The 20889-nt window shown below is 41.9% G+C and overlaps 1 protein-coding gene across 3 annotated transcripts in view; it reads right to left on the bottom strand.

Annotated features, from left to right (window-relative positions):
* Positions 1 to 20889, bottom strand: part of Hira (histone cell cycle regulator) — a 99068-nt gene that overhangs the window by 55383 nt on the left and 22796 nt on the right. For all 3 annotated transcript variants that reach the window (XM_085832458.1, XM_085832457.1, XM_085832459.1), the window contains 6 exons: positions 12090 to 12185; positions 10625 to 10785; positions 6706 to 6873; positions 4232 to 4345; positions 1428 to 1498; positions 860 to 965 (listed from right to left, as the gene is read on the bottom strand). In XM_085832458.1, coding sequence (XP_085688584.1) covers positions 860 to 965; positions 1428 to 1498; positions 4232 to 4345; positions 6706 to 6873; positions 10625 to 10785; positions 12090 to 12185 — 716 coding nt within the window. The remainder of the gene's footprint in view (positions 1 to 859; positions 966 to 1427; positions 1499 to 4231; positions 4346 to 6705; positions 6874 to 10624; positions 10786 to 12089; positions 12186 to 20889) is intronic.

The raw sequence follows: 20889 nt of genomic DNA, 5'->3' as shown, positions 1-20889 counted from the left end.
GTGACTCATGCCATTAATCCCAGCATTCAGAAGGCAAAGGCAAGAGGACCTCTGTGAGTTTGAGGTCAGCCTAGTCTGTTGAGTTAGAGAATAACAAGAGCTACACAGAAAAACTGTGTCTTGAAAAACAAACAAACAAACAACAAACAAAAAAGGGTTCTCCATTGGTTGTCCTCAAGAATCCCTTACAGGTGGACTTTAAAACAACATGAACTGTGAACTGCGAAGTGAGCACAGCATTTGTTCATTATGTGGGAGGGAGGCCCCAGGTCTGACCCCCAGCATCTACAAGCCTTACTTTGCAGATTAGTGTTTGTTAGTTTATTCATTTTAAACCAGTCTTACTATGTAGCCCACGCTGGCCCTAAACCCTCTTCAGCCTCTGTGGGATTAAAGGTATATGCCACTGCACCCAGTAATTATATGAAGTTTAAATGGTAAATACATGCAAAACCTGTACGTGGGCAAGGACCTGCCACAGATGCTGACAGTGAGGACCTGCCACAGATGCTAACAGTGACCAGTATTAACTGTCACATAACTGCTGCTATGCCAGCATGGAACAAGAGGAGGAAGGACAGAACATAAATAAGAACCCCATGGAAGTGACTCCAACTCTCTCCCAGGGGTGAAACTTCCTTATAGCCACTGCTCTCTCAGCAAGCACAGATGCCCAATTTATTCATTGCTCCAATACTTATTCTGACATGAGTATTTATTATTATCTTTTTCAAAAAGGATTAACATAATCTATAAAAAGCAAACTATTTAGAATAGTTAAGAAATGTCTTCCACAAGAAGAGGACCCAATTGAATAGGTCTCAGAGCCAGTATCGTAGCACACAGACCACAAGCCTACCTTTTCCTCCTCACTCAGGGGGTCTCCGAGTTCATCCTGAGAGAAATCAAGGAACGCCACAGAGCCGTCCATGGAGCACACCAGGATACCCAACCCATTCAGAGTCCTGAAAGAGACAGCTGTCAGGAGCCTAGTGGACAATGTACCTGAAGCTGCCACATGGGGAGGCTCAGAGAATACTCTGATGGATGCTAGAAGCCTAAAGCTCCCTTCTGTGACCTCAGGATAGGGGCAGCCTTTGGTGCCCTTTAGAGCCAGGTGCAGAGAATCTTTTACCAAATTTTCTTAGTTTTCAATTTCTGTTTTCTGCTATAAACCTACAGAATGCCCAGTTTGTCCAAGCAGACATTTCCCTGTAACAAACCCTACTCGTGGTGACACTCTCACAGAACAGGCAGAGATGCTGTAAAATTCACACAGGAGCAAGGCAGAGATGTTGCTACCTGAGTAGAGTGCAAACTGCACCTTGGGGGTTGCCAGAGGAAGGTGACCAGGCTGCATGGCTGTAAAGTAGCCAAGAGGTCTCAGGTTGGAGTAGCCAATGCAGTGTAGTAAGAATCCATCTTACCAGGAAATATCCATGATGGACTTGTCAAACAGTTCATGGATGACAACCAGAGGCCGTTTCAAGCATGTGAGCTACAAGGGAAAAAAAGTTAAAATTAATGAAATCACTGAGAACCAGTCTATGCACTAAATTTAACCATCTTTATAAGCTCAGAAGCTTTGATGACCTCCACTAACATACAAGGCATAGTCAACTGAATCGAGATACAACTGCCAAAACCACAAGCTGGGGATACCAAGGCCTGACAGAAATTCACACACTGAAGAAGCTACAGTCTGGCAGGGGAACAGCTTTGTATTCATTCAGCAATTGCAAAAGCAGAGATCTACCAAGCAGGATGCACTTATTCATATGATGCGGGTCTCCCTTGTGCCATGGCAGATTATGGGAAGCTGACTTACTTATTCTGTCTTGCACCTGTAGCCTAGAATGTGAGAACAGAAGAGATACAGCCACCTGAGACTGGAGGAGAAAACTGGATCCTTTATTAAGTATCTTGGTTGTACTGGCTAGTTTTGTGTCAACTTGACACAGCTGGAGTTATCACAGAGAAAGGAGCTTCAGTTGAGGAAATGCCTCCATGAGATCCAACTGTAAGGCATTTTCTCAATTAGTGATCAAGGGGGAAAGGCCCCTTGTGGGTGGGACCATCTCTGGGCTGGAAGTCTTGGTTCTATAAGAGAGCAGGCTGAGCAAGCCAGGGGAAGCAAGCCAGTAAAGAACATCCCTCCATGGCCTCTGTATCAGCTCCTGCTCCCTGACCTGCTTGAGTTCCAGTCCTGATTTCTTTGGTGATGAACAGCAGCATGGAAGTGTAAGCCGAATAAACCCTTTCCTCCCCAACTTGCTTCTTGGTCATGATGTTTGTGCAGGAATAGAAACCCCGACTAAGACATTGGTCCACCATAATTCTATTCCCAAAGAACAACCACTTTGCTGGCATAATGATACTGTCCACTGTGTAATGATTATCCTTGTGTTATTCAAATGCTGGTTTTCATCTGGTTATAATCTGGACATGGCATTGTAATATGTATTCTAAGAATCTTCTGTCTCAAAGTTGTGTGAACATTGCTCCCCAATTATCTGATTGGCTAATAAAAAGCAGATAAGCCAATGACTGGGCAAAGGAGATAATAGGGCTGAACTTCTGATGCCAGGCAGGAGAAAGAAAGAGGGAGAAGAAGAGTTTTCACCATGAGGTAAAAAACCAGGAGCCACCATGAGAACACACAATAAGCAGAGAGAGCCAGATCAATGTTTAAAATGCAAGTATCTGAGAGATTTTGGCTGGAAAGTAGCTAGGTTAGTTTAGAGGATTAGTTACTGTGACCTAAAGCTTGTTGAATAAATCAAATAGTCTCTGTCTTAATTATCTGGGAGCTAGCCAGGTTAGCCACTTTTAAATTTGCACTAACACAACTTTGTCCATTTTCCCATGAAAATCTGGAGTATGTACACCCACCTGATCTCAGAATTTTATCAAACTAAGGCAGCACCCTTAATGGCCTGGGACAAGGGGGAACACAACTCCAAAAAGAGCATGCCATGAACTGCTCACTGTGAGCAAAGACCCAGAGTGAGTGTAAAGAGAATGCAACCTGGGTCCCTTCCAGCAACATATTTCTCTGTACAAATTATAATGCATATAGCCTGAGGGTAATATCCAATACAAAACCTCAAATATACTCTGCTTTTGAAGAAACAGTTTTAATTTTTGTTAAACTCGTGTGTGTGTGTGTGTGTGTGTGTGTGTGTGTGTGTGTCAGACTTTCAGCATGCTGGCATATACTTAGTGGCTAGGACCACAGTCTGCACTGCATGTGGAATTGTGTCAGGTCACAGAACATCAGCCTCTGATAAGAAATTTAACCTATCAAAGCCCTAACTTAGAAAACTGTCACAGTTCACTCTCAATCCATCACTGAATACATGCTGAGAATCTGCACAATGGACACTGAGTTGGGTCCAAAGAGGTTTAAGACAGCACCTCCCCTCCAGCATTACTGTTTAGCAAGTCTAACAGGGAGACCAGGATATACAGCCTTAACCATCAGTGTTATCTGAAGTGTCAAATGGATAAATAAATGTAGGTACTAACTAGTTACATAAACAAGTCAACATGGGCAGGCCAGGATGGCAGGTGGAACTCAACCTGGGCCTCACAAAAAGACCTTGTCTCAACTAAAACAACCTTAATATCTGCACACAGGAAAGCACTTGAACAGTTCATGTATGTTCATAAAGTTAAACCCTACCCAACATTGGGGGAAAGGGGGGTTATTGGTAAATACACCACACAAGATTTTCAAAACCCAATATGTTAAGTGAAAGAATTAACAACAACATAAAATAAATAAATAAATAACAGCTTTTACATTAAGTTCAAGAACAAGCCCAACTCATCACTGCTTTCATAAAGGTGGGAACAGGAAGTGTTCCAGGTGGTAGTGACACAGCACAAACATACACAGACAATTCATTTGATCTATGGTATATACAGACACAAAAAACTTCCTAGCAGAAAACAACACAGCATGCCAGCTATGACACTGACAGCTGAAGGAGATGGTCTTGGTGGGGTCAGGGTGTCGTCCATCTCTTGGTCAGGCCCAGCCTCAGTGCTTCTTCCTAAATAAGAGGAAAGTCTGTCTGCATGCTTCTGAAAAGGAGCTGACCTGAGGCACAAGGTGAGGAATATGCTGTGCACCATCAAAAACAATGGATCTCTTTCCTTGAAGTCTTCCAGAGTCTCTGTCTTCCCAGTTCTTAACCTACCCTACAACCAAAGCTCAGGCACTTACCCAGACAGAGAGTGAGCGGTCCTTGCTGCCAACAGCACAGCAGCAGTATGGGCAGCTGGGCTTTGTAGAACTCCCATTCTTCTGCTTCTTCTTGAAGATTTTTGGGTTGAATTTCTGAAGCCAAATAACCACAGTTAAAATAAGTAATCAAATACCAAGATGTCCTACAAGTACAAGTACCCAAGTGTACTGGGTAGTTTTTGTCAACTTGACACAAACTAGAGTCTGCTGGGAAGAAGGAACAGCCTCCATCAGACTGGCTTTTAGATATGTCTGTGGGGCATTTTCTTGATTAATGATTGATGTGGGAGGGCCCAGCCCACACCTAGGCAGGTGGTCCTGAGTTGTATAAGAAAGAAATCCTGTAAGCACACTCCCTGACTTTGCTCAATGATGGACTATAATCAGGATGTGTAATCCAAATAAATCCTTTCCTATCCAAGCTGCTTTGGTCATGGTGCTTATTAGAGCAGCAGAAAGCAAACTAGAACACCAAGCATCAGAAACACCAAATCTCCGCCCACAGACTCCAAGCTCAGCCCTGAGCGTGCATGATTCAGTCTTGAAAAACACAATGAGATACTTTGCTGATGATGCAAATGAAAGCTCAAGAAGGTCAGAAAATAAACGCATAGAATGGCAAAGTGAAGACTGAAGACAACACTACCACATGCTCTATTTATGAATCCAGCCAGCAGACAGGTCAAGGGAATAAAAGTTACTGGAACTGCCCTTTTCACTTCATCCTTTTTTATTTATTTCTTTTTAAAGATTTATTTATTGATTTATTGATTTATTTTATATGAGTACACTGTAGCTGTCTTCAGACACACAATAGAAGAGGGCATCAGATCCCATTACAGATGGTTGTGAGTCACCATGTGGCTGCTGGAATTGAACTCAGGACCTCTGGAAGAGCAGTCAGTGCTCTTAACCACTGAGCCATCTCTCCAGCCCTCAGTTCATCCTTGCCTGGCAGAGTCAGCAACCTCAGGACCTGAGGACAAGTTGAGCTTGCTAGGGGTCACCATAGCCTGCTCCCTGCATCCTTTTTTTCTTTAAATTAGTGTTTTGTATGTATGTTGCTGCACAACTTGCAGTGCCTGTGAGGGCCAGAAGATGGTGTTGGAGCCCCTAGAACTGGAGTGAGCTGCCACATAAGGGAAGCCAAAGAAACTAGCAGGAAGTCTTCTTCTTTCTCCCCTGGCTATATCTGTTTCTTACTGATGGACAATGACCTCCTTAACTGTCTGCTGGCATGGAGAGCTGATTCCCTGAGGTATCTCACAGATGCTTTAAGAAAGACAAGGCACACAAATGGATCAAGAGGGTAGAGAATCATAGAGGAATACATCTACAAGTAGAAAAAGGTAGCTTCTAAGAACCTGGTGTCAGATGTACAGAGAGGCTTTCCCTCCAGAGGAAATGACCAGATACTGGACAAGATGGCAAATTAATGTGTGTGTTCTGAGCTTGATCTTCTATTACCACTAGTTAGGCTTCCAAAGTTTTGTAGGTCCTGATAAGGTGAGTGTTACTTTCTTACAGAGCAGTTGGGTACCACATAAAAGAGAGACACAGTGATTTCAAACATGTCAAGAAGGCCCTAGTCTCGGCAAAATCCAACATGGACTCCCAACACAGTTTTAAAGAAGCAGTATTTTATTTTACTCCTAGAAAAATTTTAAGGTACAATGTACTACACTCGTTTATAATCAATTTAAAAAACATGCAATCAAAAGCCCGTTTGGATCAGGTTCTGGATGAACCTTCATGATCATCAACCTAGCCATCAATCTCTTATATTTGGTTTTTCTACATTAAAAAAATAAAAACATCCAGATTCTAAGAGGTTATTTGTAACTCCTTAATAGCCTGCCTTGGACAGTCTCAAGACATTCTAATTAAAGTCACCCCATGTTGAGCTCATTCTCTCAAATCTAAAAGATAAGCAAAGGCTCTCTGGATACATGGGCTTAGGTGTAACTTGGTGATAGAGCACTTGCCTAACATGAACAAAGCTCTGGGCTCCAACAACATTAAACAACAAAGACTGGATGCACACACTAGTATTCTCAAAATAGGCTGCTGCTGGGTGTAGGGAGAAGCATACCATTCCAAGGGTACCCAGAATGCTCTTTGTTCACAGGAACTGGGCAAGGGAGCACCTATGGGCAGACATAAAGCCTAGCATAGAGCTACAATATTCCTAAGACTAATCCAAAGAGATTTACTATTTTAGAATTTAACAAATATAAAACAATCCTACATACATATTCCATTTTACAAAAAAAAAAAGATGCACCATAATGTACTGACTCCGAGAGCCCAGAGCTCAGTCTCCATGAGACACAGTCTTAGAAAGATGTCTTTGGGAAGCTGACACTCCCTAAGCTCTAAAGACAAATGTAGATCACTGCAGATGGCTCAGGATGGTACTGACTGCTAGGATTTCTGAGGTGAGGGACACTCACCACAACAGTCACAGCTTTCCGGTGACCCACAAAGTCCATGTTGGTCTTCCAGCCCTCTCTTTCGATGATCTGAGCAGTGGGGCCAGAATTATTCATGGCATGGGCAGATACCAGGTAATGGCCATCAGGTGACCAACTAAGCCGGAGCACATGCGTCGTTCCTCCACACTGTAAATAAAATCTAAGCTTAAAAGAAGTTCAAGAAAATTCTCACCTTAAAGATAAATCAAACTGTGATTTACAAATGTACGTTCATGGGACATGCACCATACTTCTGCCTGAACCTTATAGTCTCTCCAAGTGGCACACCAGTAAGAGCTTTCTATCAAATGGGTATGGAAACTGTGACATCATCCACTACCCACTTACCCACATGACTGAACATAAAATATCAGAAAACAGAATATTCAAAGACCATTCCTTTAGGTTACCAGCTCTGCATGGGCCAAATCTATCTGCTTCTGTACAGGATCTGTTAGTCCCAGCATAGAGTATCCACTAAAATAAAAAAATGGAAAAAAAAAAAAAAAGTGCTACAGACACCCACCCACCCACAAGCCAAACTGGAACATGTGCCTGTAGTACAGGAGGTGTCATTACTGTGCTACCCACTCCCTTGAAGTTGTCTCTACACTTTCAACTGGTGAGGACACCTGCAGAGAAGAGATTTATATAGTCCTAATATACTGTAAAGAGGCATAGCATAAAGCCACTAGTCCTATACTGGCCTGAAGGTTGATGCAGGTATCCTTTCACAGACCCCTCCCAAAAAAAAGGAGGAAGAGGAGGAAGAGGAGGAGGAAATAATAATAATAATGAAAAGAAATAGGTGCAAAGCCAAGATCAGCTTGGGTCAGCCTTATTTCCTGGTCCCAGAGTAGTATAGAACAAGACCCAGTGCTGCCTCCTCACCCCTGTGTGGGAGGGTGCAAGGTCTAGGAACCACAGAAGCCCTGTGCCTGGCAGTCCAAGCCTCAACATAGATGTGATAGGTGCGGTAGCCACATCCTCTACACCAGACAGCTGTGGCAAAAAAGGTAGGGGAGGTAAGGTAAAATTTGGCATGAGTCCAAGCAGCTGGTGTGGGTTTGGGAGAGCTGAATACATGATTTTAAGTTTCATACTGCAACTGACCCTGGCCAGTAACCAAACACTTAACTGTCTCTGAAAATATCCACTCGGGTGTCCCATGCTTTTTGAAGCCTTCTCTGACAAAGCCCCCTTACCTAGACTGTTTCTGTAGTCTGGACACTATCTTCACCATATGCACAATTCACATGAATGTCTATATTTCCCACTGGGCAATGAGTATCAAGGGGAGAGAGCACATCACAATCCATTTCTGCTTTTCTATACACAGTACTGTTTTATATAACACAAGATACTTAACAGATGTCTAATCAATGACAGTCAACTCAGATTCCATATGAAATCAGAACGCAAGCAGACAGTAAAATACTGCAGAAACTACTACAGTCTGATCTCCCTCCATGTTGTATAAACTGTATTCTTCCCAACAGAGAGGTCAGCTGGCCTACAGTGGGACTGTCAGTAAACAAAGCAAAAGCACAACCAATAACCTAAGAGAGCCTCTTCTACTTGTGAACACTTGGGAAAGAAAACTCCCCAAGGTAAGAAAGCAGTTCACCCCAAGTCAAGCACATAATGTTACAGGGACAACTCACAGGTTTTCTTGAGCTTTAATACCTGTCACTAAATACTCTAACAAAACAAGAAATGGAACCAAGAACTAACCAATGCGATCGAGAAGCTTCTGCAAAGGAAACTATCAGCACAACAAAAGACAGCCTACAGAACGGGAGTCTTTGCCACCTATTATTCAAAGAGGATATTAATATCCAGAGCATATAAAGAACTGCAAATGGCTGCTGGAGAAAGGGGGACCGATTTTCTTTAGGAGTATAGCCACTGGTACCCAGGAGCCAGTAAATAACCCAACACCCATTTACGGGTAAACAACCCAAATTAAACTCAGAAGTCCTCCCCCCTGGGAAGGGGAGGAAGAGGGGAGAGGAGGGGAGAGGGGAGAGGAGGGGAGAGGGGAGAGGAGGGGAGAGGGGAGAGGGGAGAGGGGAGAGGGGAGAGGAGGGGAGAGGGGAGAGGGGAGAGGGGAGAGGGGAGAGGGGAGAGGGGAGAGGGGAGAGGGGAGAGGGGAGAGGGGAGAGGAGGGGAGAGGGGAGAGGGGAGAGGGAGACGGAGAGGGAGAGGGAAAAGGGAAAAGGGAAAAGGGAAAAGGGAAAAGGGAAAAGGGAAAAGGGAAAAGGGAAAGGGAAAGGGAAAGGGAAAGGGAAAGGGAAAGGGAAAGGGTAAGGGAAAGGAAAAGGAAAAGGAAAAGGGAAAGGAAAGAAAAGCCAAGCCAGACAGTGGTAGAGCACACCTTTAATCTCAGTACTCAGGAGGCAGAGGCTGGCCTGATCTACTTCTACTGACCAAATTCCAGGACAGCCAGGGTTTACAGAGAGAAACGCTGTCTCTCAAAAAAAGAAAAAAAAGAAAAAAAAAAAATCCAGAAAAAGAAGAAGAGGAAGAGAATTTAGAAAGGTTTCCAGAGAAGGCAGGAGGAGATAAATGAATATGAATAAAATATACATGTGTATAGAGCTGTCAAAGAATAAATTTTAAAAATATTTTTAAAAGGAACAGTGAAAATTAATCTCCCCCCAAAAAGTCAAACTGGCAATGAATGGGCTAAAAATGAAAGACCTCAAAATAACATCTTTATATACTTTTAAAAGTATTTACTATCCTTAGCCATGTGTAAAATGCAAATTAAAACTACTATGAGATTCTACCTCACCCCAGTCAGAATGTCAATCACGATCAGAGGCAGTAACACCTGCTGAAAGGAATGTGAAGGGGAGGAATGATGATAAGGGTGCAAACAGTGCACCAGTATAGAAATCAGTACATTAAGAAATATCTAATAAAAAAAAAAAAGAATGCTCTGCTATGTTTACAAACATTTCCTCACTGCCCATATTATTATTTTTGAGGACACTATTGAAAGAAAGAAAGAAAGAAAGAAAGAAAGAAAGAAAGAAAGAAAGAAAGAAAGAAGAAAAGAAAAGAAAAGAGAAAAGAAAAGAAAAGAAAAGAAAAGAAAAGAAAAGAAAAGAAAAGAAAAGAAAAGAAGGAAGACAGACAGACAACACTGTATAATGCACCTTTATCACTCCTGGCATGTGCCCAACTCTGTGCCCTACCACAGAAATGCCTAGACACCCATGTTTATTACAGCTGCATTACTTAATCCCCAGATGCCCATGAACAAAAGCATGAATTATAAAAGTATGGCATACTTACACAAAGAAGAACTTTATTCAGCCATACAGAAAAAAATCAAATTTTGAAATTACCAGGAAAATTGCTAGATCTAGAAATTATTATACTCACCAAGGCAAGCTACACTCAAAAATTGTACACATTGTCTCCTGGCTTAGGGTGTGCAGGTGTGTGAGTGTGAGTGTAGGTCATGAGACTAGAAAGGGATCACAAGACGGGAAGAGAACAGTTGAGGAAGTGCAGCACTCGTCAAAAGTATATGCGACATGGCAAGTGGGAAGGAGGTTACCAACAGAAGAGGATATGAGAGAGGGAATGGAATTCAGGGATGAGGCAGGAGGAAAAGCAAAAACAATAAATTATGTTTCAAAATGCTATAATGAACCCTAAAAGACTATATGCTACTTAAAAATACTAAAAATAAAAATATAATATTTTTCATTTCAAAGTTGACCATTGAACACCTCATCGGAAAGAAAAGATTTTTATCACCTAACTCATAAAACTCATAAACCCCTAAACTGCCATGCCGCAGGGCCTGCACCACGGCCAGCTCCCTCACTGTTCAAGAAGTATAGCAGGGGTAGAGGCCAAGCACTAGACTGTTTCCAGTTACCTCATCAAAAGGTTTGGTGATGCTAGTCTCTAGCTGCCAGTCCAGCGTCCTCCATACCTTCAAACTTCGATCATCAGCTTGAGAGGCAATATATTTACCAACGGGATCCCAAGTCAAACCTTTTACTAAGCCAGAATGACCTCTCAGAGTTGCAAGAATTTCTGTGAAGGAAAAAAAATAAAATAAAATATGAACAGGTGTTATCTATAAGAAAAAGAAAATAGCCACCACATAGAAACATAAGTTGTAATGGCCGATTGAATGAACCCAAAGGGACCTGAGCAGTCTAACTTAACTAATCCCACTCCTAAATGCAAGCAGAAGAGCCCCGTATTTCACCCCCACCAAGGCAAAAGCAAACTGAAGAAACGGCTACATCATGCAGGCCAGCATAAGCTAACACATGTGGGGGCCACACAAGACCCAGAGGAACAGTAACAAGGGTACAAGCTGGAGCCACAGCTGCTAATTCTTACCCCAAATCTTATCTGCAGTATGCTCAGATATTTGTAACCTGGAAGGTACCTCAGCAATTCTGAGGTGAGCCTCCTAGACAGCCCCCAGAGGCTCACAGTTCAAGACGACCAACATTTAGGGGTCTTTTAAGTGAGTTAAACTGGAAGTTAATGCTGAAGACACAATGTGACTAACTCACTTCATTTAGATCTGCAGTCAATGCTATACCAGTCTCTAAAACTGCCCCCTCCTAAAGCTGAAGCAAGTGTCCCCACACATGCCAGTAGTAGCTTCAGAAGGAATCAAAATGACTTAAATCCACACAATGGTTGATGTGTTTTAGCCCGTGAGAAAAATGGGCTCAAGATCCTCAGAGGATGGATGTGTAGACCCCTGGCTGCCCTGGAACACCCTTTGTGGACCAGGCTGGCTTCAAACCCAGAGATCAACCTGCCTCTGCTTCTTAATGCTGGGATTAAAGACATATGCCACCGTGCCCAGCTCTAACAATATTTTACTAGTTATTAACTGTAACACTATACCAAATTGTACAATCTCTCATAACTTAAAATATGTAAGAAGAAAAGCTACTCTCTTGTAAAACTGTGTTTTTGGTACCCCACAATTGCTGGATGGTTTCAGCTGAGATGGCCACTGAGCTGAGGCCAGAGCCCAAAGGCAGAAGGTACACATATTATGTGTAGTGCCAGCATCTCTCAGTGCCAATTGTCCACATGCCACCTTCATGAACTCAAGCTTCATGAACTCAAGCTAGTGCTCAGCTAGTTTTTCTTTAGCATAAATCTCTTTTTAAACCTTAAACAAATATAGTTGATAAGGAACAGCAAAACTGGGATGCTAACAAGACACTCAAGTCCTTGACCACTTAACTTTCTGTAACTAAGATGACAGACCACCCATTCCCCTTCCCCACCCTGCTCCACATTGACTAGCAGTACTGTTGGCAGCAGGCCTCTTCAGTTGCTACACAGTAAGGGGAACCTCAGACCTGGGAACTTCACGGCATTCCAAATGACGACAGTGTTATCCACGCTGCATGAGGCCAACCAGGCATCATGGGGAGACCATGCTACATCCATGACATCTGGAAGAAAACAGGGTGTGAGGCTAAGTAAGACCTTTTACCTGGAGTGCACTTGGGTGACGGTGGGCACGCAGGCGCAGCCTTTTCTGCAGGCCAGGCCGACTGACCACAGCTCTTACTCATGAGTTTGCCTGGCTAGAGACCCTGACAACTACTTTATTGTGTCATTTTCCAGTGAGCACTAAATTGGCCACAGAGCCCCCACGCTGCTGACAGACAAAGCCACTGAGGACACAGACTGTAAGAACCTCTAAGTCATGTGGCTTCAAGCCCACATATTACAACCACAACCTGGGGCTTCCTGCTTCTGTGGCCTCTGTTGCCTGCTACCTTATTCTTCAGTCCCTGCTGGGCCTTCTCCAGAACCTTCACACCTCTACAAGAGACGGTGGAAGAAAGCATGCAGCAGAATACACAGGCAAATCAAGAGCATTACTGTCCGAGTGTCACTGAGGCTTGTCCCCACTACTAATCTTCCAGGAACATCCCTTCTCTGTTGAACCCCCACAAAAGCAAGCACCATTGTTTTTTGCTTTCCTTCCTTTCTTCTCCTTCCCTCCTTTCTGGTTTTTTGGGGGGTTTCTTTGGTGTTTTGTTTTGCTTTGTTTTGTTTTTGAGATAAGGTGTCACATAGCTCAGGCTGGCCTAGATATAGAGTCAAAGATGGCATGACCTTGAACTGATCATTCTGCCTCCGCCTCCCATGCGCTAAGAGTATGAGTATGAGCTTTCAGGACCAACTTATTAACCCTCATTTGTTTGTGACCCAGCTTTATTACCTGTAACATAGGATCTTTTTAAATTCCTACCTTCCTAAGAGCACTGTGAGAAAGGAAAGTGAGAAGCTGCAGTAGAACGCTACCAGGTATGTCACAGCACTAACAACCATCAGCTGTGTTAGTGACAATGACCATTCTTGCCCTGGTGTAAGAAACCCTGTCAAGGCCGGGCGTGGTGGCGCACGCCTTTAATCCCAGCACTCGGGAGGCAGAGGCAGGCGGATTTCTGAGTTCGAGGCCAGCCTGGTCTACAAAGTGAGTTCCAGGACAGCCAGGGCTACACAGAGAAACCCTGTCTTGAAAAACCAAAAAAAAAAAAAAAGAAACCCTGTCAAGGAAAAACCAAAGGAAAAAAAAAAAAAAAAGAAATGTGGTTTCATATATTTTTATAACACCGATACCTGGCACAGTTAATTGTCACCTAGTCTTTTCCCTGCAGGAACTTTTTTTAAATAGAAGATATTCAAAGTTTAAATTGCAACTTTTTCAAGATTTTTTAATGACAGCCTGCTGGATCTTCCTTCCCTTCATTGCACTGTGTTTGATGGCACACAATTCATATATACCAGCATGCTTTACTTCATACTCTGTCTAGGACATCTTCATACCTTCCTTTGTTTTACTCTATATTCTACATGGAAACCATTCACTATTATAAATAGACCTAAATTAATACTGAACACTAACTACCAGAGTTCTATTGTTTTGTTGAGATGGGGTCTTGCTTTGTAACCCATGCTGGTCTTGAACTCAATATGCTGCTAGGATAGCAGACATCTGTCACTGCCCATGGCTCTGTAAACTACTTTTCAAAGCCTTCTATGTGTACCCTTATAGTGGGTACAGCAAGACTAGGCTACATATCAAGACCCTATCTCAAAATAAGGAAATCAAAACTTCTGTGCCTTTACACTTCTTCATATATTTACTTCAAAACTCCCTTATTAACAACGAGGATTGTGACCATTATTACTTCTAGTGCATTAGGCACAATTTTCAATATAAGCCTTAATTAGATTACTAGTAAAAGGAAATCTAAAGTAGTCTTTTTAGATTAATTTTCTCATGTTTTAGGACTGTCTACTGCGAAATCATTCTGAGCAGTGGATGTTAACATAACTAAACACAGTGTCTACTTGATGAAGAAAACAAGAGCTTACAGTTCTGCATGAGTAGGCACATAAGCCCCAAAATGTATAATGCCAAGTCTACAGCAGAAAAGATGCCGTCAGGAGTCAGGCATGGTAGTAACCCCCTTAATCCCAGCACTCAGGAGATAGAGCCAGGCACATCTCTGTGTGTTCAAAAATAACCTGGTCTAGAAACTGATGTGGTCAAATAAAACCCAGAAAATAGAGGGCATCATTTTCTTAGCAATTTGCAGACTAATGTCATATATTATCCATCAACATCAACTAGTCAGTTCCCATACTGTGTAGAAGCTTAATAAAGTAGACTGTTACTACCCATCATAATTTCGTCTATTCCTGCAAGCAAAGCTAAATGGAACACATGTTAACCTTGAAAATGTCACCCTGGCTAGGGAGCTGATAAATATTCACTTCTATCTTAATTATCTAGTGTTTATCTCCTGTGTATTTGGTTATACATTGTATTTCTTGAGGCTTTCTTAAAATTAACTTCATGAACGGCTTAATGGTTATTATGGGACATGTGAAGAGAATCCATTGACGAGTCCATGTAGTACACAAAGTTCTTCCATACAGTAGAGCCTTCTTCAGTGCTGTTTTACCCAAAGCTTACAGTGTGTCAGACACCACAGATACTGTGAATAATATTTACTGTAACAGAGTTTATCCACTGGACAGTCTAACATTTGTGCCTGGCTTCTCAGGGAATCCACACCTGTAATAATTTTCTCTGAACTCCAGACTTGGAGCTTGTCTTTAAACCATTACACAGCTCTGTTCCCTCTGGTTAAGATCAGCATACTTCACCAGGCAGTGTGGTGCACACCTTTAATCCATTTAAAGGACTTGATAGGCAGAGGCAGGCGGATCTCTGCATTGGAGGCCAGCCTGGTCTACACAGTGAGTTCCAGGACAGCCAGGGCTACAACACAGAGAAACCCTGTCTCGAGAAAAAAAAAGATCAGCATACTTGAGCTACCACCCCTAACCCAACCCAACCCTTTACAATGTAATTTCTGGTTGTTATTATTCCCACTATCATTCTAGCAATTCCAAGAAGACAATTCTTCCAAAATATGGAGCGGGGCTCTAGGTTGCTTACACTCCTTGGTCGTCCCCTTGTTTTCTGCCATAGTCATACCCACAGCAATGCCAACAAATCTTACAAAAGAGATTACTGAAATACCTCTGATCTCAATTCCAATTAGCAATCCGGGTTATTCTCAACTCATCAGGGCAGTGCAGACTGCTCCCAGTAAGAATGTATTCCTTCTACCAGTTTCCCCGGTCTTCCCCTGTCTTCGTAGGCACCCAACAAGTCAGCCTGCTTCAATCCAGCTCTATCCTGACTTCATTGAGCTCATTCAATGTTACCAACAAGACTTAAAACTGCTAAGACCACCAGTGGCTTCCATGTTGTTAGGTCCAAATAAATTCTCATTTAATCTAGGGAAACAGTCTGCTCAGTTGTTCCTCTGTACACATATCCACACAGACACATACAGACACACACACACTTTTCTCTTAGAGGTCAAAGCATCTTTATTTACAGATTATATTATTCTATATATGAGATTTTAAATTCTTCACCAGTAAACTTTAAGATCTGATTACTTTCAGGAAAGTGGCGGGGTACAAAAATAAATTTCCTATATCAGTAGTCTTCCTATATATCAATAACAAACATGTTAAGAAATAAATCAGAAAAACAATATCATTCACGATTGCCACAAACATGCAAACAACAAAACCCTGATAACAAACCTAAGGATAGGAAAGACCCATACAATAAAAGATTTAAAACACTGAAGGGAAAAAAATAGAAGAAAATTCCAGAGGATAGATTGCTTGTGCTTGTGGATTAGAAGATACTATGAAAATAGCCAAGAAAATACCAAGAGTAACCTACAATTCAATGCTACCTGCATCAAAATTACGAAGTCATTCTTTTTGTTGCTGATGGTGGTTTGTTTGTTTTGGAGGAAGGATTTCTCCTTTCTCCATATGGACCTGGATGTCCTGAAACTCACTCTGAAGACCAGGGTGGCCTCTAACTCAGAGACCTAACTCAGAGGCCTCTGCCTACCAAGGGCTAGGATTAAAGGTGTACACTACCATGCTCAGCTACCAATTTCATTCTTTGCAGAAACAGAATGACTATAAAATTCACATAGAAGTACAAAAGTCTGGGCTGGAGAGATGACGCAGCAGTTAAGAGCACTGACCGCTCTTCCAGAGGTGCAGAGTTCAATTCCCAGCAACCACATGGTGGCTCACAATCATCTGTAATGGGATCCGATGCCCTCTTCTGGTGTGTCTGAAGACAGCTACAGTGTGCTCATATACATAAAATAAATCTTTAAAAAAAAAAAACTATAAAAGTCTGAAGACCACCACGACTTAAAAAATGCATTGAATTAGTGCTCTGCAAAAAGGCATTCTGATGACCTATATCATTAAATCATTCATGACTCCTGCTATCCTGAAGAGTTATTCGGAATATCTAAACTGATTCCTCCTGAATTTGTACTTTTATGTTGCCATTGAGAAGATATTCTATGTATGCTGTCTCATACATAAAAATGTGGATTAGGCATTACCACTGTAACTCAGGAGTGAGTATGAAACTTGCAGAGAAGCTCTTCCAACTACCACACAGCAGACCTGGGTTTACTATAGCACACTTTGTAACTCAGGGGTTTTAAAATATTGATTGATTGATGGATTGATTGATTGATTGACTGAATAGTTGACTGAATAGTTGACTGACAGGTTGGTTGGTTGGTTAGCTGGTTGTAGGTATGTATGTGTGCCTCTTGGAGCTGGAGTTACAGACAGCTATGAGCTACTATGTGGGTGCTGGGAACTGAACCAGTGCCCCCTAGAAGAGCAGTAAACACTTATAATCACTGACCCATCTCTCCAGTCCTGCAATACAGGATTTTTGATGTTGGTTTGTTTGTTTGTTTTTTTTTTTAAGCTTTATTCTGGAAGTGGTATATCCTTAATGGTGAAGGAAAATGCATAATGAATGACTATTACAATGACTCAAAGTGAAAGTAACATCTTTAGGTAGTCAGGGGACAGGACACGGTTAGAAAAGAAAGAAGGAAGATCAACCAGCATTTGAAACAACATAGCTAGTGTTTGTGTGCACATTTGGGGATCTCAATGTGTTGCTCTCCTTTACTAAGAAAGGTTCACAGACACACAGGAATAAACAAACACATACACAGAGTTCCTCTTATACTCTCTTAGTCTTATCATTTCAATCCTTCACGTATTCCACCTCTTATTTGTGTTTAGGACACCGTCTTCCAAATTCTCACTAGCATGTCCAGAACCAAACTTTGAAACCTTTCTCTTACAAACACACATCTCAGAATCCTGAAAATGACACACTTCCCATTGTTCAGGATGGACATAAAACATGCATATTCTTTCCATGTTCAGTGTAACTAACATGATCTTCTCTAAATTCTTCTGTGTATTTCAGAACTTGTATTAGATACACCAGGAACTCCTCCTCTGATCAATTCTGAATTAGCACCCAGGATGGGGCTAGCATTGCCTCTCACTTTCATCAGCTTCCTTTTTCAGATCTCTCCAGTGCCGCCTTTAGCTTGATCATGAGAGGTTGCCACAGGCTTCAAATTCTCACTGCAAAACCTCCTGACCATACTGTTTACTCAACCAAAAGCACAATGATCTCAAAGCTCCCTCTACCTTCTTGTGGCTCTCCATACATCAAGCACAAGCCCATACTCCAGTACCTCTGCTCCTGCTGTTCTCTCACCTCTCTTCTAGGATTCACCAAACTGGAAGATGCTCACAACAGCATCCTCCCTCTCCTCATTGCTTCCTAGTCTTGCCAATTACTTCCATGGTTAAAAGCACTGACTGCTCTTCCAGAGGTCCTGAATTCAATTCCCAGCAGCCACATGGTAGCTCACAACCATCTGTAATGGGATCTGATAACCTCTTCTGTTTGTCTGAAGAGAGCAATAGTATACTCATGTGCATAAAAATAAATCTTTAAAGGGGGGGGGATACCATCACTATCTGGCTATGCACTCCCAACTGACCTCAAACTCACAGTTCTGTTGCAGCTTCCTGAATGCTGGGAATAAGGATGTGTCACCAAACTCAGTTTGTCATTAGCTTTAAAGACACAGGGTTCTGCCATGTTAAAGAACAAAGCTTTCTGTGGGCATCTTTTTAAAGGTATAATTATGAGAGAATGACTAATTAGCTAGTATTCTTGTTAGAATACCTAAGATGAATATGAAGCATAAGTCATTTAAATCTACTAGTAGGATTATAATATACTTCAATCTCTTCTGCATGAATCAAATTTAATTATTCTGAGTTAACTTTTTAAATATTTTATTCTCTAACACTGCTATTAATGTTTCTTTTGTTTTTGTTTTTTTGGGGGTTTTTTTTGTTTTGTTTTGTTTTTTTGTTTTTCAAGACAGGGTTTTTCTGTATAGCTCTGGCTGTTCTGGAACTCACTTTGTAGACCAGGCTGGCCGGAACTCAGAAATCCGCCTGCCTCTGCCTCCCAAGTGCTGGGATTAAAGGCATGTGCCACCATGCCCGGCTGGTTTTTGTTGTTGTTGTTGTTTTTTTTTTCTTTTTGGTCTTTTTTTTTTTTATTAAGGTATTTGTTTCCATTACTTTTCTATTGGAATTTGGAAACCAAGGGTTCTATCTTGCTTTGAAGAATAAATATTTCTATGTTCTGTAGAATGTTTCTCAAAACTTGAAATAATATATCAATAAATAATTTAGAGCTGAGACTACTGAGTGGTCTAATAATCCACTAAGGCAAGAAGACACAATGTTCAAGGCTGATCTGAATTTAATGTACCCACACCCAGTGTGGGAACCACTATGAGACCCTATCTCAAAATCAAAAGTAGAAAGGCTAGGGATTACAACATGAGGGAATGTGTCTGAGGCCGGAGATCAGAATTTACTAAAGGGAACAGAACCGGTGCCCACTTTGAAGCTCCCTGGTTTCCAGCTTTTTCCACTCAAAGATTCCAATGTTTCCCTTTAGGATCAATTAAGAACTTGGAGTTGGTTTCTTGCTTTTGATTTTGTTTTAAGCTTAATGCTTAAAGCTTAAATATTTTTCTAGATCATCACTTCCTATTCTGTCCCTTTTTTTTTTCTTTTCACCTCTTTTGCTTTTCCAAAACCTTACTCATCTATCTGAGCTCACTGGCATCTCTTCATGGACAGTTCTACAAGACCTGCTACCACAACCAGTGAACCCAAGTACCAAGTCTGCTACTAGAAAGCAGCCAACCAACTTACCTGGGAAGGGACTCTCAGAGAAAGTGGCACAGGAGAGATCTCACATAGTTCAGCCCAAGTCTCAGGTTATGGTCCCATAACACCCCTCACTTGACACCCTACCTAATCTTAAATACACTCTTAGATACTTGTGGCAAGCTCCAGTGAGGCCCAACTAGACTCCCTGGAAGTTGCTATGAAAGTGAGAAGAGAAGCCGGGCATGGTGGCGCACGCTTTTAATCCCAGCACTCAGAAGGCAGAGGCAGGCAGATTTCTGAGTTCGAGGTCAGCCTGGTCTACAAAGTGAGTTCCAGGACAGCCAGGGCGATACAGAGAAACCCTGTCTCAAAAAACCAAAAAGGAAAAAAAAAGAAAGAAAGTGAAAAGGGCAAATTACACATGCTTGTTGTTATCAAATATCAACACAAAGCTCCTGCTTTAGCTTTCTCAATGACATTTTCACTAAGGTTCTATCTTTGGTTCTTAAGAGAGGAATTTAGCTGACATGGTGATATACACCTTTAATTCCAGAACACAGGAAGCAGAAGCCAATAGAGGTCTGAGTCTGAGGCCAACCTCAGACTATATAAGTTCCAGGACAGCCAGGCTACAAAGGGAGACCCTTGTCTCAAAAGAAAACAAGACAAGATAAAACAAAAAGATTCATTTCTCCTTTTAGAGGCTGATGAGATGACTCAATAATTAGGAGCATATCCAGACAGCTCTTTTTTTGTTGTTGTTTGGTTGGTTGGTTGATTTTTGGTTTTTGTTTTTCGAGACAGGGTTTCTCTGTATAGCCCTGACTGTGCTGGAACTCACTTTGTAGACCAGGCTGGCCTCGAACTCAGAAATCCACCTGCCTCTGCCTTCCGAGTTCTGGGATTAAAGGGGTGTGCCACCACGCCCAGCTTCAGACAGCTCTTATACAGAACCTAACTTCAGTTCATAGAATCACACTGGGCAGCTCACAACTGCCTATAAGTCCGGATACAGAGGATCTGATGCCCTCTTCTGACACTTCCAAGGGTATCTGCACTCACATAAACATATCCACATGGACACATTATTTTATTTTATTTTATTTTATTTTATTTTGGGTTTTTTGTTGCTGTTTTTTTGTTGTTGTTGTTTGTTTGATTGGTTGATTAGGTGTTACTTGTTTGTTTTTGTTTTGTTTTAGGGTACAGGGTCTCACTGTTTAGCCTTGGCTGGTCTGGAATTCATTATGTGGACCAAGCTGGCTGAGAGAACTGCCTGCCTCTACTTCATGAGTACTAAGATTAAAAGCATGAACTACTTTCCTAGTCTGAACACATAATTTATAATGAAGTACCTTTTAGAGAGGGGGCAAGGCAGGCTGGAGAGATGGGTCAGCAGTTAAAAACACAGGCTGCAATTCCAAAGAACTCCAGTTCAATTTCCAGCACCTATATTGTGGCTAGCAATCATCTCAGACACCAGTTCAAAAA

This window comes from Mus caroli, unplaced genomic scaffold (genome assembly GCF_978045245.1).
Source record: "Mus caroli unplaced genomic scaffold, Mus_caroli_1 scaffold_17, whole genome shotgun sequence".
In the NCBI taxonomy this organism is placed as follows: Eukaryota; Metazoa; Chordata; class Mammalia; order Rodentia; family Muridae; genus Mus; species Mus caroli.
This window is presented reverse-complemented; position numbering and strand designations above follow the sequence as displayed.